Genomic DNA, 21,828 nt, shown 5'->3' with positions numbered 1-21,828 from the left:
AATTTGCTGACGTGGCTATGTACAAAGTATTCGGGAACTGGGGGCCGATTTTTGAGTCTCACGCGTTCGAATTCAGAAAATTGTCACTGAAAATAATAAGCAAGTCACCGTTTTCAACCGGTATTTTAGTGACAAAACAAAATCCCGTATGCGAGATTCAAAAATCGCCCCCCTGCTCGAGTGGACGCTCAGAGGGGAGCGTTCGACAGGACGTGGAGGGGGTCGAGCGTGCGTCCACTCTATGCAGTGCCGACTCTCTGTCGCGCCAATACGCAAGAGCGACAGAGATAGATAGCAACGAAAGAGATATTATAGTGAGCGTTTGTGCATTCAGCTACGCACAGACACTTCGAGCTTCAATTGTTTGACATGCACGCCACACGTCCCGCCTCGCTGCACGCCCAATATGAGCGTACTCTCAGGCCTTACGCCTGACAGTACGCTCATGACAGGCCTTAGGCAAGACACGGCGTCATACTTCCATATCGATAAGGTTTGATTACGTATGCATCGCATCGCCGTCGCGCGACCATCGCGCGACCGTCGGCTACGCAAGACACAGCGCAGGTCAAGTCGCCATTAAATATATCGGACCTGCCGAAGCTCTCATAATTATCGGAACACTCATCCTCTATTGTCAAGAGTGCATCTTCCGATCTTTGTAAGCAAGAGCTTTTTCAGCTCCGTTACTCATATCTGATAAGAACTGTACTTATTGTACCTTTCTAATAAAGAGGAATGTATGTACATATTTGACGACCAGTGTTGCCTGTGTGGTGACGGGTTAAGAATTTCACCACCCCCTTTCTTCCCGTGGGTGTCGTAGAAGGCGACTGTGGGATATGGGTTAAATTGTGGCGTAGGCGAGAGGCTGATGGCACCCTGTCACTGCAATGTCACAGTTTCGTTTTCTTTAAAACCCTTATTTCCCAAGAGTGGCACTGAAGCTTTAGTAGTTTCATGTGTTCTGCCTACCCCTTTATGCGATAGAGGCGTGATTGTATGTATGTATGTATGTGCGTAGCCGAATGCACCAACGATCACGAAATGATCACAATCATATCTCTTTCGTAGCTACCAGTGGCGGCTGGTGAAAATTTCTGCTAGGCAACACTGAGCAAAATACTTTACTAGTAATCAATTTTAGGCGAGCCGGTGGGAATCGGCTTGTATGGACCAGCCGCTGCTGGTAGTTAAATATCTATCTCTATCGCTCTTGCGTATTGGCGCGACAGAGCCAGACTACATTTCTGCGGCGTTTCGCATCGCAGAAATGTCATTCGGCTAAGGGGCTAGTAGGGACGTTTTTATCTAAAAGCAGAAAAAAGCATAAACATGAAATAAAGTAGACATCCATCCGGTAAACGAAGAACGCTGGTTCGATTCCAGCTCGGGACACTTGAGGCCTTGGTCACTTTTTCTTAGTATATGACAATATGACATTTATTTCATGTTTAAAGTATAATAGTAGTGTGACTACTCAAAATATACAAATTAATAGTACATTATGATACGTGTGAAATAATAATGTGTAATATAAGTGTGAAAAAAAAGGAAGTTCGAAACGAGTGGCGATAAATTAAAACACGACCGAGTATTTTAAATTGACACGAGTTACGAATTTCCTTTTCGCACGTGTATCGTACGACGTTTTTCAGTACAGATGGCACTCCGAAGTTTCAACCTGGCATATAATGAACTACTTTACGCACTACACACTTTTTTTACGCACTAGTGCGAGAAGTGGTTCATTATATGTTAGGTCGAAACTTCGGAGGGCCACCTGTACTGAAAAACGTCGTACGATACACGTGTGAAAAGGAAATTCGCAACTCGTGTCGATTTAAAACACGACCGAACACTCGTTTCGAACTTCCTTTTTTACGCACTTGTATCGTAATGTACTATTCTGTGATACAAATTTAATTTGTTCTTAGAAATTAAAGGTTAATGAACAATTATGTTTTTTTACCAAATGTCGGTCATTTTTCGCGCCAGTTTTCCCTGTAGTTACAAATACCAGAAAAGTACAAAATACTAAAAAATTTAAATAGTCAAACGACATCTCTTTACAAATATAGTTTATGTAATGATGTTTTGAATTCAAATGTTTAAAAATACATTAGTCGTATAGATATTTGATAGGTAGGCACTTATCGCTATCTGTAAAAAATCGGCAAAACATCTTTTTAGATATTTTACGATAAAACAAAACTATGGATACTTGTTTTAATATGTATTCTGTGCTATGGAAATGGATTCCATCGCGTATAATGAATTTACAATTCATCCCGACATTTCGAACACTACAGTACTACAGCGTTCATTTTACGCAATAGAATCAGTTTTCATAGTTTTATTTCACGTTAATTAATGTCTTGAATTCAAAAATGTTTAATAATGTATTTTTTTAAGGTAAGTACCTAACGGTTTTATCCAATCCGAAACTGTATATATAAACGAACACATAAGTAATTGACGAAGATGGCTACCATACCGCTATGTACTTTTTGTCCGTTTTCACATTCTCCGATCCGATATCGGATGTCGGAAGGATTTCAATAGAATAAATCCAAGATGGCGACTGTAATGTATGGGATACGGGGCCGACATCCGATATCGGATCGGATAATGTTAAAACGCACTTTCTCTACCAGAACATAACATTTCTTAATAAAATATAGCCAAATACCACCGTTGTATAAAAATGTATTCCACGGGGACATGCATTTCATTGCAGAGTAATTCTAAGCGAAAATGTTGAATACAAAGACTTGAAAAGACAAGTATGAAACCATAACGAGCACACGTTTCTGCACATCGCATCGTCTCCAACCCGCTAAACGCTCACATCTCAAGAAAACATTTTTTCGAGAAATCGCGTCTCAAAGTTTTGACATATTTGTGCATAATAACATGAGTACTTAATCGTGTATCAGGGCCATTTTTTTTTTTCAAAGTTGTCCACACCACTTTTTTTGTAACATGGGTATTTTTTACGCAATTCATACTCAGAATCGAGAAGTCTTTCGATCCTGATAGGAGAAAAAAATGTCCCAAGTTTTCCACATTTTTAGACCTTCCATTCCGTTACCATCATACAAAATGTATGAAAACATGGTAACGGAATGGGAAAAAACCTTGGGACACTTTTTTCTCCTATTAGGATTGAAAGAGATCGCGATTTTGGGTGGAAACCACATAAAAAATTCCAAATAAAAAAAAGTGGGGTGGACAACTTTGTAAAAATGGCCCATCACACGTTGGAGGTAGTTTAATCCTTCCGCTGACTATGTCTTTTCTGCGGCAGTGGTATGGCGGTCGACGTACAGACCTAGTGTCAGCGAATGGGTTAATATGTATTGTAGTGATACGGGATTAAGTCCTGATTTGAAAGATTTTACATATTTGTGCGTCATTCAGTGAAATAGCTCTAATTGGGTTAATCCTGTTCTATTTGGGCTTGGTTTGTTCCCCAAAATAGCGACAATCTATAGTTACATGATAATATTTAATTAATCTAGGAAATGTTTCTTAACTATAGGATAATTGTACTATGGGCCACATTTCCTTATATAACATAGTTTTTAAATTAAAGGAAAAATGGAAAAATTCACACCTCCGGCACGACTCGAACCTGTGACCTCTGGCCTTGCCGGGGCCATCTCCCCGATAAAAAACAAACAAATTTATTATGGGTTAGCACATTGTTACTGGCGAATTCTGAGACTACAGTGCCTGTTAAGATCTATTCTTACGGGTAGATGTTTGCTATAACGTCACCCTAAGGCGGTTGAGAATTGAGGGATGGCATGGATGAATTCGTACACATCCAGCAGGCCTTCGTGGCACAATTGGAAGCGCGATGGCCCCGGCAAGGCCAGAGGTCGCAGGTCGAGGTGTGAATTTTTCCATTTTTCCTTTAATTTAAAAATATATAATATAGCTCGCAGACGTTTCTGCATGATAAAAAACAAATAAGGACATAACTCAAAAAATCTCAAAAATCTGTGCAATACGGTTACAATAAGTAGGCTAGTTTCCTATACTTAAAGTATTTTATGCATTACCCGAAATAAAGCATCACATAATTAGAAGAAATATATGGACAGTAGTTACGTTTAAACATAATTTATATTTAATAAGTCAATGAGAAAGATATAAATAATATAGGTACGAATTGACCGTGACGTCCCTCCTCAGTATTTCATAGTAATTCAGTTCAGTTCAGTTTTTAAAATTAAATGGCTTCAGTCCATTGGGACTATTTCGCCAGTGTCAAGGTAATGTATATGAGCTAATATTGGTAATATTTGTACGGTAAGTACGACATTGTACGACGGTGACTTAGCACTTGTAAATTGATAGCTAGATTTTACAAGAGCACTTGGACTAACGGCCGTTACGACAAATAAGAGGCTAAACGCGTTTCGAGAACAATTCTACATCAGCTTCTCACTACACCATTAGTTTACTGCATAATAAGCTATCAATATTACACTTTAAACAACATTAATGAGTAAAAGAAAAATAAATTATTCACGACACGAAACTGCTATGATGGCGTCCCAACCGGAAGTCTCCATAGTAATTCCATATTATCAAATCGTTTTGACAGTTCTTAAAAAGAAGCTGATTTGACTAGTAGGAAACTAGCCTATTCAAAAATAATTATCATAATACAACGGAATATTTGGATTTCTGGCTGTAGTGGAGGAAATAAGTTCTTCTCCAAAACAAACTTTTTTATATATTTTTTGAATTCGTAATTTTATGATTCTGAAATCTGAACCCAAATCAAAAAAATCAAATCTGAAAAATCAAAAATCCCAAATCTCAAAAATCAAAAAATTTGAGATGTGGCCTTTAGCCCACGGGGCATGTTTTGTGTAAAAATTTTAGTCAAAACTTCGCGCATAAAGTTTGTACGTGACGGTCTGAAAGTGTACACAGATGTCGAGGAGAAGGCTTAAAAATATAATGCAACCTGGTAAAACCAGGGGCGGCTCACTCCGCGATTCTATCGCCACGCTACAAGTACATCCTGGCGTTACTTTACGTCGCGAGATTTTTTAAGGTTCATATGCGATGTCCGGGTGTCGAATGGCTAATAATACTTAGTTAAATAGACATCATGAATAAAATAAATACCATAGGACATTCTTACACAGATCTACTACTAATTAAGTCCCGCGAAAAAGTTCAGTAAGGCTTGTAATGTTGGAACTTGAAAAAAATATATAAATACAGTATATATACCTAGAAAGTACCCAAGACTTGAATATAACAGTATAACATTTTATGTGAATATTAATTCGTTTTAATCCATAGGTAACCCTATCGCCGGACGCCGCGCACGTGCGGCTCGTTTCTTTGTAAGAATTTTGTAGGTATTTAAAAAGGCGGCATTTCGTAAACATCAAAGCATATTCTGTGGTAAAACCTGGATACAAATTACCCGAAAACTACGTTGACAATACTAAAAGTAAGAAAATCCTTGTACTAAGTACTAAAGTTAAAATAACAAAATTATAGCGAACTAGCCTTTGTTCGCGGCTTCGCTTGCGTTAGAAAGAGACAAAAAGTAGCCTATGTTACTCCCCATCCCTTCAACTATCTCCACCTAAAAAATCACGTCAATTCGTCGCTCCGTTTTGCCGTGAAAGGCGGACAAACAAACAGACACACACACTTTCCCATTTATACTATTAAGTATGGATGTTCCTAAAATTAATGCCAAAATGAAGAGGGGTGATAGGACATCTCATGAGGTATCACATTAAGGGAATTTAACCTTAATAAATATGAATTCATCATCATCATATCAGCTCTTTATCGCCCACCCGAACCCTAAAATCGGAACAATCAATTTTCTCTTTACACTTTCAAGGTGGGTTACCTTTATCTGGCAGAATAATTTTAGTCCGAAACACACTTCGCATTAAGATGTTTCGTAGAAACACTTTCACTCTAATGGTAATTTTGCAGAAAACTTAGTTGGCATTATTACTACTACGCATAAAACACATTTGGTGGAATATTATTTTTCAGAACTTTACTTTGGTCGACTTTGATTTAGCATAATTGTACATAATAATCTTATAGAATAATATTACATTAGTAGAATTATTACACGCTATCAAAAAATAAAAACTACCCCAGAGTCACCGTTAGGTACGACGACGAGCGAAGCGAGGAGGAGTATTAGGTATCTTGCATCCCCAACACATCCAACTCGCTATCGAATAGCAAATTGCAACTTTATGCCGCCTAAATATTATGCACAAATATTATCTGCAACAGTATTGTTCGACTAGAAGACTTATGCTCATCAACATTATGACGACAGACGATTCGGTATTACAAAAATATGCAAAATGAAATATGCCGAAGCATATTCTGCGTAAGGTGTTTTTGCCAAACGTGACTCCTGGCAATAACTATACGAATCAAATATATGCGTAAAAAGTTTCTGCCAGATAATAGTGAACCTTTCAAGGTACAACTATGAAGGACTCTACTATCACGGGTATCACGGGTGCACACAAGGAATACAAACTAGGAAAACTTACACGTCGATTTATGGCTCATGGAAGTTGCGACATACTGAGCACACTAATAGCACACCTCGGACACTGGCGATCAAATATATGAAAGAGGCGCGTTCCTAGCACACAGTCTAAGCTCGTGTAGATAAACGCGTACCATGTTTGTATGAGTAAGTGACGAATTATCAAAAGCGGTGACTGGTCGACCCAAGTATCGCTGGGCCGACACACTGTCGGCAAATGTGCTTCAGCTTCAGGCCAGTGACTGACAGGTGGCGATCTCTCATTTCGAAGGCCAAACTTTGGGTCACTGAGCCAAAACAGTTTAGATTGTGACGTTGGCTGAGTAGGTTGTACCCTGAAGTATAATTATATTCTGTTTGAAAAGTTCCTACTCCATGTGTAGCCCCAAACGCCACCCTTGCAATAGCACAAGTTAGGAACTCCGATTAATAAATGACACTACATTAGTTCTGTTCTTACTAATAAAGATTGGTAGTTGTTCCCCGCTCCGCCATTATTTAGGCGTCAGATTGCAATGGATTTATTTTATAAGGAATTAGCTTTTGTCCGCGGCTTTGCTCGCGTTAAAAAGAGACAAAAAGTAGCCTATGTCACTCTTCATCCCTTCAACTATCTTCACATAAAAAATCACATCAATACGTCGCTCCGTTTAGCCGTGAAAGAAGGACAAAGAAACAGACACACCCTTTCCCATTTATAATATTAGCACCTATGGATTCATTTCGTTACAAGAATTTTAGTTTTGATTCTGTTTCATCATCAACGTCCTTGCGTTATTCCAGCACTTGCCAAGGCTCATGGGAGCCTCGGGTCCGCTTTGACAATTAATCCCCAGATTTGGCGTAGGGACTGGTTCTGGCCTTCCAATCCGAAGGGTAATTAGGCCTTATTGGGATTAGTCCGGTTTCCTCATGATGTTTTCCTTCGCCGAAAAGCGACTGGCAAATTTCCGAAAAACTCATTTGTACTAGTTTAGGACCGGGGTTTGATCCTCCGGGTTGAAATTCGCACGCTCTTACCGCTAAGCCACCAGCGCTTCCAGCGCTTTGCTTAGTTTTAATTAAGTCTAGGTATACTACTTATACCTAATTAATTAAGTCGATTGTGGGATATGGGTTAAATTGTGGCGTAGTCGAGAGGCTGGCAACCTGTCACTGCAATGTCACAATTTCGTTTTCATTCAAGCCTTTATTTGGCAAGAGTGGCACTGAAACTTTTGTAGTTTCATGTGCTCTGTCTACCCCTTTATGTGATACAGGCGTATGTAGTATGTATGTATACTACTTATAATGTCTAGAATCTAAAAAATCACTTCAATTTCCTTGGTCGTGTGATTCATTTCAGTGAAAAGCTTTGAAAACAGCGATTGGATGTAAATTGCATTTGAAATCGGACAGTCCGCGATGGGAGCGCAGTAAATCAATTAACTAGAAATTGTTTTAGCTGAATATTGTGGGTTTTACATCCCTATCGTGGATTTAGAAAGGGTAGAACGAGGCGAATCGTATCAGTAACAAAAATCTGCAGATATCTGTAATTTTGCTGGGGAGTTGGGTTACGAATGGGGAGAGAAGGGACAAATGCGGGGTGTTGGAATTTTAAGGTGACTACTACAGACTACAGATGCTATAGTAATATTCATAGAAAAAAATCGATCTAACAATAAATTTGTATGAAATTCTCACCCCAATTACGAGGAATAATCCGGTGAGGTGGGATTTCCTGTTTATAATCGTTATGAAATTTGGAACTACCCTCAATAAAAATAAAACTAAACTACAACCGTCCGGAAGACTTATTACACCATTTAGTTTGTTGTTGTTGAAGATTGTCCTAGGGTACCCCATAGGTGCACAGGGCCTCCACAAGACCCTTCCACGCCTTCTATCTTGAGCCACCGCCTTGGCCTCGTTCCAACTCAGTCCGAACTCCCGCAGCTCGTTCTCTACGCTACGCCTCCAGGTGTGTACGGGGCGTTTGCGGGCTCGCTTTCCTCCTTGAGGCCGCCACTCAAACGCGATACTGGCGCTGTTGGTAGCTCCTCTTCGAAGGTTATGACCGATCCATCTCCATTTCCGCTGAACCACTTTCTGTGCGGTCGGAGCTCGGAGGTTGTCGGCACATTCTCCACAAATCCTCGTTTCTTATGGTCTTCGGCCAGAAGATACGGAGGATCGACCGGAGGGACTTACTGACACACACCTGAAGTTTTAGTTTTTATTTAGTTTGCGTAATATAAAAATAAAATATAATTAAAGGCCGAAAAGTCAGTTTTGGCCTAACTCACCCCAAATTACGGCACTGAATTTATTTAAAACCCGCCACCGTAACTCGATAAGGAGCAATCTTTCAATGCCCCGAAACACTCCAATATGTATGCAAATGCTAAGACACCTACAAATTGTGTTGGCGTGAGTCAGAGACACGTGACAGCGCCATCTTGTGGGGAAACGGTGGAAATACAACGAAAGTTACACTGTATCGACTTAGCTATAAGACAAGCGCACTGAAAAAGCTGCATAAGTACATATCCATACTAATATAATAAATGAGATTTGTTTGTCCGTCTTTCACGGATGACGTGACGAATTGACGTGATGTTTTAAGTGGAGATAGTTGAAGGGACGGAGAGTGACATAGGCTACTTTTGTCTCTTTCTAACCCGCCACTTCTCTAAAATGGGTGGGGGGAAATTTGTATTTTATGGCGCATTCGCGAGCGAAGCCGCGGGCAAAAGCTAATAGGTAAGTAAATATTACAGGACATTCTTACACAGATTGACTGACATCGTCATTTACTACTCAAGTCACAGTTAAATGAGTATAAATTATAAACCAAATTTTAGCACGTCTTCTTCTTCCTCGTTCCCTCAATGCTGAGGATCGCGACCACAAGTAGCGTGTCCCCATTGAACGCGGTCATAAGCCATGTGGACTGCACGATATAGGCTGCCGCCAGTCGACTTCTTCATACAGTCGGACCATCTCTTACGAGCCCCACCCCAAGCGCGTTTACCATCTTAGCACTAAAAAGGCGGCAATTTTGAAAAATGTAGTGTCACCGGCCAATTGTGTTAAATAAAGCGCGTGCCTTCCTAAATCTTGACGTTGGCGAAATCATCGACGTGCCATAACACTTAAAAACCGGCCAAGAGCGTGTCGGGCCACGCTCAGTGTAGGGTTCCGTAGTTTTCCGTATTTTTCTCAAAAACTACTGAACCTATCAAGTTCAAAACAATTTTCCTAGAAAGTGTTTATAAAGTTCTACTTTCGTGATTTTTTTCATATTTTTTAAACTTATGGTTCAAAAGTTAGAGGGGGGGGACGCACTTTTTTTTCCTTTAGGAGCGATTATTTCCGAAAATACAAATATTATCAAAAAACCATCTTAGAAAACCCTTATTCATTTTTAAATACCTATCTAACAATATATCACACGTTGGGGTTGGAATGAAAAAAAAATATCAGCCCCCACTTTACATGTAGGGGGGGGTACCCTAATAAAACATTTTTTTCCATTTTTTATTTTTGCACTTTGTCGGCGTGATTGAAATACATATTGGTACCAAATTTCAGCTTTCTAGTGCTAACGGTTACTGAGATTATCCGCGGACGGACGGACGGACGGACGGACGGACAGACAGACATGGCGAAACTATAAGGGTTCCTAGTTGACTACGGAACCCTAAAAAACTATTGAAAATGTAGGGGCGAAGGTTTATCGTCCATAGAAAATATGAAATTCGCGCCAATCTTAGTGGATTTGCTTGACACATTTACTTGCGCCGGTGGCCTAGCGGTAAGAGCGTGCGACTTTCAATCCGGAGGTCGCGGGTTCGAAACCCGGCTCGTACCAATGAGTTTTTCGGAACTTATGTGCGAAATGTCATTTGATATTTGCCAGTCGCTTTTCGGTGAAGGAAAACATCGTGAGGAAACCGGACTAATTCCAATAAGGCCTAGTTACCCTTTGGGTTGGAAGGTCAGATGGCAGTCGCTTTCGTAAAACTAGTGCCTATGCAAAATCTTGGGATTAGTTGTCACTGCGGACCCCAGGCTTCCATGAGCCGCGGCAAATGCCGGGATAACGCAAGGAGGAGGGAGGCTTGACACATTTACTTTTTTATATTGATGCATAAATTTAATATCCTTTCACCGCTTTTCCAGCTACATTCCGCATTCAAAAACTCCATTCTTTCCATTTTACTAGCCAGGGAATAAATACGTCCGGCAGAATGACATAAATCGGTGAATATTTCGTTGCAAATTTCACTTTGCCAAGAATGAGCGGTATTAATGTCGGATTCCGGCATTTTGGGCTGAAACCGAAAACCGGATTAAATGTAGGTAGTTTAGCAATATAATTTAGGTTAAATAGGGTTTTGGGCAATGATATAAATTGCGAGCTTCAAATCAAGAGTGACCGGAACCCTCCATTGAGGGTTCCGTAGCTTTCTGTATTTTTCTCAAAAACTACTGAACCTATCAAGTTCACAACAATTTTCCTAGAAAGTCTTTATAAAGTTCTACTTTTGTGATTTTTTTCATATTTTTTAAACATATGGTTCAAAAGTTAGAGGGGGCGGGCACTTTTTTTTCCTTTATGAGCGATAATTTCCAAAAATATTAATAATATCAAACAACGATTTTAGTAAACCCGTATTCATTTTTAAATACCTATCCAACAATATATCACACGTTGGGGTTGGAATGAAAAAAAAAAATCAGTCCCCACTTTACATTTTTTTCCACTTTTTATTTTACTACTTTGTCGGCGTGATTGATATACATATTGGTGCCAAATTTCAGCTTTCTAGTACTCACGGTCACTGAGATTATCCGCGGACGGACGGACGGACGGACAGACATGGCGAAACCATAAGGGTTCCTAGTTGACTACGGAACCCTAAAAAGAGCTGTGACTACACGACTAGCAATGCACCGAAGAGAAGTTTCTAAAACGAATGCTCTCATGAAAAGTTCTTTTAGCTTCATTTCTGTCCTTGGAACCTTGGTCCTAGGAGCCACCGTTTTGAAGATACGATTTTTTTCCTTATTAATACAAAATCTCTATATTAAAATTAGGTTAAATTTATATTCAGTTTATTTATAATAAAAAGACCCATGTGTTCGTTTTATGCTGTTATTTGTAAGACTATCAAACAAGTTATGCATACAATCCACACCACAAAAAAGTTATGGGGCTTCGAATATAACATTTTGGATGATTTAGGAAGGAAGGAATAAAAAAATCGTATCTCCAGAACCGTGGCTGCTAGGACCTAGGTCCAAGGGCGAAATAGTGCCGAGACATGGACGCTCACTAAAAAGATACGGGTAGCACAGAGAGCGATGAAGCGCACCATGCTCGGCATTAAACTCCAAGATCGAGTGAGGAATGTCGAAATCCGACGCCGCACCAAGGTGCGGGACGTGGGTGACGTCATTTCCAAACTCAAATGGAATTGGGCGGGGCATGTTGCCAGGCAGAGTGATGGCAGGTGGACTAAAATGTTGACCGAATGGTGGCCGCTATCGGATGTAAGAAGCGCCTGGCATCCGTTGGCTCGTTGGGTGGACGACATCCGAAAAACTGCGGGGCACTTCTGGATGAGATTAGCCCAGGACCGGGATAAGTGGCGTACACGAAGGGAGGCCTGGGTGAATTTCTCAGCGTGATTTTTTTGTGGCGGAGCTGAAATTCATTGTATGGGCTAATTGTTTCCGGGTTTTTATTTTTTTTTATGAAAACCTATCCTAAAATACTATTTTCGGCAACATTGCAAATGGTTACAAGTTTTATGTATATTTATTTAAAAATAATTTTCCATCGAAATTCTAATTTTGGTGTAGCGTCCAGAGCCTGTTTTTAGCGGATTATTGCTATGGTAAATCCAGTAAATCCGCAGCTATAAAGATAACTTGCCATAACTTCATTCTTTATTACATTAAGTAGTTTTTAAGATGACATAAGTCAATATTATTATACAATTTGACACTTATAACTGAGCACCAAAAGTTGTCCGGGGGAAAGAACCAATTTTGGTGGTAAGTATTGAAATCATTTTTATGGTTAAACGAGACGCAGCAAGACGAACAAACGTGTCGTAACATGACCATTCAGGTTCGTTCCTGCATTTAGACATGACACAAGTGTCATACCTTGCTGGATTGGTCCGCCCCACACAAAAATATCTAATTTTGGTGGGTCGTAATACTTTTTCCACCAAAATTGCATAAATTTTGGTGGTGAACATATTGAGGGCAGTAACGTTTTTGTTTCTTTTTGAAAAGTATTTATTACATGTTAAAAGTTTATTATTTCAAGTAGAAAATAATAGAAAAATGAATAAAAGGCTTTATTTTTGATTTTATTTTTTATTTTTGTGGGTAGACCAATTTTGGTGGCGACCATGTCATTGAAATCGTAATTTCTCTAAAACTACTTATTATTGTTAAATAAAAGACTAGGTGTGGTATTGAAGATGACCATTTAATGACTAACTGTCAAACGATACTTATGTCTACCTACATACATAACACCTCCACCGTTATTTTAAAGATTAATTTTATTAAATTAAATCAAATTACACAAATAACTTTTATCTGACGTGGTCAGTCTAAATAGGTACATACACGTTTACCGCCACCTATGCTTATCACTTGTTTACCTTTTAATTGTTGTTTACCTTAAAAGGTAAATATCTTTTAATTATAGGTACCTATTTCCCAACTGACCATATAAAAAAAAAAACATGCAACGCAAACACTGCGTCGCAAAGAAAACAAAAGAAGTTTTGTAAGTAAATACATTATTTATCTTATAACTAATTAAAGTTAATAAACAGGTAAGTATGTACTACCTAGAAGGTACATCATACATAGTTAATTATTCTAGGGTAAGACTGCGCTTAATATTTATTAGGTAACTATTACTCTATCCATGACAATAAATAGTTTGGCCACTACATATTTAATGTTGCTAACGTTATCTCCAACATTCGCTAAGTAGGTACATAAATCTTACATTCTACAATTTACTTATAGGTAGTTTGCTACCCTAATATTATTATCTAAACCCCAGTATACATAGTTATGCTGTTGATATAATATTGATTTATATGTTGATGTAATATTGTATTGTACCCTAATTATGATAATTTAACTTTAACTTTGACATGTAAAATTGTTAATTTTATGAATAAATGAATATGAATATGAATATATGAATATAGACACTTTGGTATCTTTAGATTATGTTAGTCTCCATACAACATTATATAATACCTATATAGCTAAAGAATTTTGACCCCAGTGGTATATTTTTCACTTGAAATGGATAACACTCTAAACTTAATTTTAATTACGAGAAAGAAAAATGAAATTGCTCTAGTTAAAAAAAAACACTTCTTCAAATCCATATCGTATTGGTGGATTTCGAACCCTAGGAGGCTGATACCTCGCAGGCGGGTCAGGCGGCGGCGCTCGGGCCCCGCGCTCCCCGGACTGCTCGAGCCCGTGGCTCCAGACTGGGCCTCGCCACCCGGGAAAAGCCACAAACTATTACGTGAACGCCGCTTTATTTGGTCGACATGCCGATGTACAATTTCCCCTTTACTAGTTTCTAATGCATAATCGGAGCTACCTAAACTTTCTTTAATAGTACCTTCGAGCCACTTGTCCGCATTCCTAGAACTGTAATTTCTGTACCAAATCGTATCCCCTGCGAGGAAGCTACGGTGGGCACCGCCGGCGGCGCGCTGTTGCCGCGCCTGCGCCTCGCGCGCTTGCGCCCCTCTTTCTGGTTTTAAACAATCCAGCCGCGTGCGTAAACCTCTACCTTGTAAAATGTTGGCAGGACTGTCTCCCGTCGTACTATGTACTGTATTTCTATAAATTAAAAGGAATCTACTCAGAGCTACTTCTGCATCAAGTTGCTGTTTTTGTGCTTTAAGCAAAACGTGTTTACATATCTTTACAGCGCCCTCTGCGGCCCCATTCGACGAAGGATGATAGGGGGCTGTAAATATATGCTCTACACCATTATTTTTCATGAAAAACCCGAATTCCTGGCTAGTAAAGGGAGGTCCATTGTCCGATACTACTTGTTTGGGTATACCAAATCTAGCCCAAATTTCTCGCAACTTAGAGATGACCGCGGCCGCAGTGGTACTCGCCATTTTGATGACTTCAATCCATTTAGAGCACGCATCTACTATTACCAGGTACATAATACCTGCGAGGGGCCCCAAAAAGTCTATGTGCAACCTGGTCCACGGGCGCTCCGGCCACGGCCAGGCGCGCGGGGCCTGCGCCGGCGGCGCGCTGGCCGTCGCCGCGCACACGCCGCACGCCGTGCACGTCCGCTCGATCGCTTCATCGATGCCCGGGAACCAGGCATAACTTCTCGCTAAAGATTTGGTCTTTACAACCCCCATATGTGTTTCATGAAGTTCCCTTATAACCTTGTCCTGGCAGCCCACCGGTATTACCACCCTGTGACCCCACATAATGACTCCAAGTTCTAAATAAAGTTCATTTCTACGGTTGAAATACGGTTTCAATTGTTCAATATCTACGGCATCTGGCCACCCATCTAAAATAAAACTAGTTACCCGAGACAGTAACGAATCTTTTTTTGTTTCATTCTTTAGCACTTTGTAATCTAATAACAGGGCGTCGGACGCAAAGTGAAGGTAAGTTTGTTCGGGCTCTCTTTTCTCATTCTCCACTTCACTTAGTTTATGCGCTTTAATAAGCCTTGATAAAACGTCAGCCACGTTTTGTTCTGATTTCACATATTCTATGTCGAAATCATATGCCGATAAACATAAAGCCCATCTCTGTAACCTACTGGCTGTCATACTCGGTACACCTACATTCGGTCCAAAAATACTAACCAAGGGCTTATGATCCGTGCGCAACGAAAACCGCCTACCATACAAGTATTGATGAAAGCGTTTCACTGCAAAGTATATTGATAACGCCTCTTTATGAATTTGGCTATAATTGCGCTCGGCCGCGGTGAGCGCGCGCGACGCGTACGCCAGAGGGCGCTCGGAGCCGTCCGCGTAACGGTGAGCCAAAATAGCCCCTACTGCGAAGGGGCTAGCGTCGCTCGTGACCACCACGTCCAAGCCGGGGTCGTAGTGCGCGAGCACCTCGGCGCTTGACAACATACTCTTTACCCTGTTAAAAGCGTCTATCTGTTTTTCTCCCCACTGCCATCTAGTATATTTTTGTAACAACGCGTGAAGTGGCGCCAAATAGTTACTAAGATCCTTTACAAATTTAGCGTAAAAATTCACCATGCCTAAAAAAGATCTAAGTTGACTAACATTACTGGGGTATGGCATTTCTAAGATCGGCTTTATTTTAGATTTATCCACACTTAACCCACTTTTGTCAATAACGTACCCTAAATACCTAACTTTATCCTGTAAAAATACGCATTTTTCCTTTTTTAATTTTAAGCCATGCGCCTGCAATCTATCTAATACTGTATTTACCGTTATTAAATGTTGTTTTAAATTACTTCCCGTAATTAATATATCGTCGTAAAACACAACAACGTTATCAATGCCCTGCAACAGCGTACTCATTAACCTTTGAAAAATACCAGGGCTCGATGCCAAGCCAAAAACCAATCTATTGTAGGAAAATAAACCTCGGTGCGTGTTAATGACAGTATATTTTTTTGATTCATCGTCTAGTACTACTTGCGAATAAGCTTGAGACAGGTCCAGTTTGGTAAAATAAGTACTACCGCTAAGACTACTAAACACATCTTCTAATCTCGGAACGGGATATTTGTCGACCAATAAAACTTTGTTCAATGTTACCTTGTAATCGGCACAAAGGCGTAAGCTGCCATCCGGCTTACGTATGGGAACAAGTGGCGTGGCCCAGTCGGAGGCGTCCACAGGCTCGATGACGCCGGCGCTTAACATGGAGTCGAGTTCCGCGTCCACGCGCTCGCGCAGCGCGTAGGGCAGCGGGCGCGCGCGGTGGAACACGGCGGCGGCGCCGGGCCGCACGCGCAACGTCGCCGTGCCGCCCGTGAACCGTCCTAGCCCGCCATCAAATAACTCTTTATGCCTGGAAAAGATATCATTTACAATTTCATTTTCCGTTCCCGACTCAACAAAGTTTAAGGGTAAAGGTACTTCGGCACGTAACCCTAAATGTGCCATCCATTGCCGTCCCAACAAATTAGTTTCACGATTCCCCCCCTTAATGACATACAAATCGAGATTCTTTTTGATATTATTGCACTCCACTGGTACATTAATATAACCTAATGGTCTAATTTGACCGTAATCATATACTGTTAAAACTAAATCACAACTCCGTAACGGTACCGACTGGAAACACTTCTCGTACACCTTGTCACTAACACATGATAAAGCGCACCCCGAGTCAATCTCCATTATAAGACGAATATTGTTTACACTGATTGCTATGCTCACCGGTTTGTAATCTGCTAAGGACATCTGATTAATACACTCGTCCTCAGGAAACTCTTGCTCCTCCATGGGTTGATATTCGTTGTTTTGTAGCCAATATGCATTAGTACTGCGGCGTGGGCCTCCGCTGCGCCCGCGCGGCCACCGCGACCGCGCCCCCGGCCAGTGGAGGCGCCGGCGTCTCGCCGCCTTCCTGCCGCCGCTCCGCCGATATCCTCCATCGGATTCGGACAAACGCGTCTTAAATGACCCATCTTTCCACACCTACTGCACACGAAACTCTGGAATCTGCATTCACTAAAGTTATGATAACGGTCCCCGCACGCCGTGCACCCGTTTTTAAAATGCACTGCCGCCATGTTTGCATGTTGTCGTGAGGCGCCCGCAAATTGCGATGTGTTCGGCCTGGCTGTGCTCGTACCCGCATGATGCACCCCCTCCGCCGACGTCCCCGCGCCCCCGCTAGGCTCCACCGCTAGTGCATCTCTTTCCGCCGCCTCCAGGTTCGATGCGATAGATACAGCCTTTTCGAAATCTAACTCTGATTCGGTAAATAATCTTTGCCGAAATAAATCATTATTTATTCCACATGCAAATTGATCGCGCAAATTATCATTAAGTGTTGTTGAAAAATCACAATAGCGAGATAACTTCTTTAATTCTGCTACATAATCCTTTATAGACTGACCTTTGACCTGACGACATTGACGAAAGCGAAAACGTTCCGCCAATACAGACGGTGGCGGTTGGAGATGATTTTCCATTGTTTTCACAACCTCAGCGTATGTTAATTCTGATGGCTTTTTAGGGCTACATAGGGTTACCATTAGCTCATATGCTGCATCACCGATGGCCGAGATTAATATCGGTAGCTTCATGTCGTCCGTGACCGAGTTGACCTTGTAAAACATTTCCACTCTGTCCACATATACTCGCCAATTCCCGTTGGTTAAATCAAATTCACTTAACTTGCCGATAGTCGATACCTTCGACATGATGTACACGCGCGATCTTCAAGAAAAAAACTGTATTTTTCCAGCCCGTCGCCAGTGTTAAATAAAAGACTAGGTGTGGTATTGAAGATGACCATTTAATGACTAACTGTCAAACGATACTTATGTCTACCTACATACATAACAATTATAATGAAAGGTCATTGATACAAAACATTGCTAATAATTAGTTATGTAACATCAGTACATAATTTCAACAAAAATTACAAAACTAAAAAAATCCACCAAAATTAGGCAAATTTCGAGTATGTTGAAATTCACCCGCCTATGCTCAGCAGTGGGCGATTAATGGCTGAAATGATGATGATGATGATGATGTCAATCCTATATAAAATTTATCCTTGATTCGAAGTTGCTTTTTTATAACCGTACCCATATTACCCATCAACCCTGCTTTATTACAACTGATAATATAGGTATTTTAAGTTTTAATAACATTTTATTTTAATAATAAAACTACCGTGAGACACTGACTTAATATTAAACATATATAAACGCGGGTCACTCACGTCTAAATAGTCGAAAAACACTGGACATGTTTCGCTCCGTAACAAGTCATCGGTCGCAGCGAGCTGCGGCCCGCAGTTTGCGTCGGGATACCAGCGGCACCGCGCGAGCTCAATGAAAATGCTCCTCCTTGCGAAGCGAAACATGTCGAGCGTTTTCGACTATTTACACGTGAGTGACCCGGTTTATAACATTTCATTTCCTTTACAGTAACGCCAAAGGAACCTTTCGAGCCCGTTGGCGTCATCGGCATAGACGACATAATAGTAGACCAAATAGATCGGTCCGTCAGCCTCATCCACCCGAGAGAAAAATTCTGCCACCCAGCTTACAGCGCTGCTGGTAACGGTAACGATATATGCTTGTTGAAACTGAATGATACCCTCACGTTTGGAGACAAGGTGGCTAAGATCACGCTGCCTGAAGCTGATTTGGTAGTTAATGCTGGGACCCTGCTGAATGTTACTGGGTGGGGAAGGACTGAAGTATGGCCTAAAACTATAGTAGAGGTAAATCGAAAGCAAGATGTAGGGGCGTAGTGGTAAAAGATATGTCTACGGGCAAAGTATCCGGAAACGACGTCATGGATAGGTCGAACTGTTTTCGGAACTTATGTGCGAAATGTCATTTGATATTTGCCAGTCGCTTTTCGGTGAAGAAAATTATCGTGAGGAAACCGGACTAGATATAGAGTGAGACACTCAAATGTCTCACTGCTGGGCAAAGGCCTCTCCCCATGACTCCCGATTCTCCGTTTCCTCCGGCCAGTTATTCAGGAAGGCGTCATGATCGTTTCGCCATATTTTCCTGGGCGTGTCCGATAAACGCTTCTTCGTCGGCATCCACTTGGTAGCTTTAACAAGTTAGCCCACCTTACTTACTTCTTACTTCCGATGGCGCTACAACCCTCTGTGGATCTTGGCCTCCTCCACTATCTTCCTCCAGTTGCCGCGATCTCTGGCAACCCTTCTCCAGTTGGTATATTTCCTCATTCTCCTCAGGTCTCTTCCACATAGTCAAGTCACCTATTCCGAGGTTTAGCCCTGGGCCTTTTTTGTTGCGGTGTCCACCAGCCGGCGTATCATGCTTCCAATTTTATCACTTATCCACGTGGATAAGACATCTGTCACGCTTTGGCAAGTAGGTATGTCAGTGTGAGAGTGACAGATGTCTTATCCACGTGGATAAGTGATAAAATTGGAAGCATAATACGCTGGCTGGTCATAAAATGTTAGCCCACCTATCCGGATGCATGCGATGGACGTGGCCGGCCCAGTACCATTTAAGCCTGGTGTTTTTTTCGTCAACATCAGCAATGCGAGTTTTTGAGCGCAGCGTAGTGTTACGGACGCGATCAGTCCTTTTGATACCTAAAATGCTGCGCTCCACAGCGCGTTGGAAAACCTTACGTTTGGACTTCTGAATCTCTTGTTTGGGCACCGTAGATTAGGACAGGCAGAATGCACATGTCGACGAGTTTTCGCTTGAATGACAGTGGAAGGTTTCCCTTCAAAATAATTGTATTTAGATAGCCTACATGGTGTCCCACTGCTGGGCAAAGGCCTCCTCCATGGATCTCCATCCGTCACGGTCTTGAGCAATCTCCGGCCAGTCGCTAAGATATTATGCGTCTAGGTCATCCCGCCTGGGTCTGCCAGATCCTCGCCCGTCTTGCGGCACCCAGACCGTGGCAATTTTTAATTATGTATGTAAAATGTAAACTTTCAACAGGCTTCAGCTATATCGTACCTTCGGCAAGTGTCGGTACCTCTGATGTCGGATGCAACCTGTAAGGCGAATTATCCTGCTGTGGACACTGACATACAGATTTGTGCGGGGGCTACCGGTCTAGACGCGTGCCAGGTGAGATAATATTTTGTATGTTTTAGGAAGATACTTATACTGGGACTGATAGTCCTCATTCATGGATAAAACTTGATGGCGCTGTTTCACATCAAGGCATCCATTTAAAAATTAAAATACAATTTTCTCATCCATTTAAAATCCGTTTTCAAAGAGATTCGTTTTCTACTTGGTGTGGTAAAAAGAAATAAGTTCAGTGTAAATAAAAAAAGTTCACACAGGGCCTACTAGATGGCGCTTGTACTTAGTCTTAAATGAGGAGGCACTCAAAGGTTAAGTATGACAGATGGCGCCACCCTATTAGTACATTGTACAGATAAAGAATTTCATACGCGAGAGCGAGACGCCGCCTGGCGGGATAGAATGTCAGCAAATATTTTATCTTTCTCGTAGTTTTCAAAACTTATTGCTTGTGTTACAGAAACATCTAGTAAACTTTTTTTTTCAGGGTGACAGCGGAGGTCCCTTGACCTTGGTATTAGTTGTGTGCACGTGCAGATCGGTGTGGTGTCCTACGGGCGTCGCTGCGGAACAGCGAGTGGAGGAGTCTACACCAAGGTCACCAGCTATCTGGACTGGATTCACGATACTATCAATAACAACCTTTAGATTTCATACCGAATTTAAAATAAATATGCAAAGAAAAAAGGACAAAATGATGTTTTTTTTTTTATTTTACTTATGGCACATGTATGTAATTAAACCAGAATGTTTAGCAATCGCGGCAGATGCCTAAACCTCTCGGCCACCCGAATCGCCTCATGGATCGGACTTATACATTTTATCTACTGAAAAAGCTACTCCTACAATGGGCAGGCAGAGCCAGTGATGGATAGTGCTTGATATGATATAAAGAGTATTATTTAATTGGCAACAGTCATCCTCTTAGCTACATGCCTCGATCTAAAGGGTCATTGACATCCATGAGGTCACTGATCTTGGGTAGCGTGCAGATCGGCGTGGTGTCCTACGGGCGTCGCTGCGGAACATCTAGCGGAGGAGTCTACGCCAAGGTCACCAGCTATCTGGACTGGATCCACGATACTATCAACAACAACCTTTAGATTTTAAAACGAAATAAATTACTAACATGTTTTTTTTTTTAAATTATAAATGGGCATACTCTTGGCCACAGACTAGCCAAAGGCAAAGACGTGGCCTACGACCTACGATGGAGTGAGCTCGCCCAGAAGATGAAGTGTTTTTTTTTACATTTATGGCACAGTGCTGTAATTGAACTAGAATGTGTAGCAATCGCGGCAGATGACTAAACCACTCTGCCAAGGCAGAGCACATGAACTACTAAGTTTCAGTGCCACTATTGGCAAAAAGGGATTGAAAGAATTCCAAATTGTTACATTGCACTTTGCAGTGACAGGTTGCCAGCCTCTCGCCTACGCCACAATTT

At 41.3% G+C, this 21,828-nt stretch overlaps 2 protein-coding genes across 2 annotated transcripts in view; one reads left to right on the top strand and one right to left on the bottom strand.

Moving 5' to 3' along the window:
- Window positions 1-17,190, bottom strand: part of LOC125236779 (uncharacterized protein K02A2.6-like) — a 32,198-nt gene extending 15,008 nt beyond the window's left edge. Inside the window, exons 1-3 of the mRNA XM_048143705.1 lie at window positions 17,041-17,190; window positions 14,238-16,669; window positions 14,015-14,100 (exon numbers count right to left, since the gene is read on the bottom strand). Coding sequence (XP_047999662.1) covers window positions 14,015-14,100; window positions 14,238-16,521 — 2,370 coding nt within the window. The 5' untranslated portion in view covers window positions 16,522-16,669; window positions 17,041-17,190. The remainder of the gene's footprint in view (window positions 1-14,014; window positions 14,101-14,237; window positions 16,670-17,040) is intronic.
- An 840-nt stretch (window positions 17,191-18,030) lies between these two features.
- Window positions 18,031-21,484, top strand: LOC125236778 (chymotrypsinogen B-like). Its single transcript, XM_048143704.1, has 5 exons — window positions 18,031-18,064; window positions 18,768-19,066; window positions 20,289-20,420; window positions 20,869-20,978; window positions 21,298-21,484. The coding sequence occupies exons 1-5, from the start codon at window positions 18,031-18,033 to the stop codon at window positions 21,482-21,484; spliced, it is 762 nt and encodes a 253-aa protein (XP_047999661.1).
- The last annotated feature ends 344 nt before the right edge of the window (window positions 21,485-21,828 follow it).

Source organism: Leguminivora glycinivorella, chromosome 19 (assembly GCF_023078275.1).
Source record: "Leguminivora glycinivorella isolate SPB_JAAS2020 chromosome 19, LegGlyc_1.1, whole genome shotgun sequence".
NCBI lineage: Eukaryota > Metazoa > Arthropoda > Insecta > Lepidoptera > Tortricidae > Leguminivora > Leguminivora glycinivorella.
Note: the sequence above shows the minus strand (reverse complement) of the source record. Positions and strands in the feature narration are given on the sequence as shown.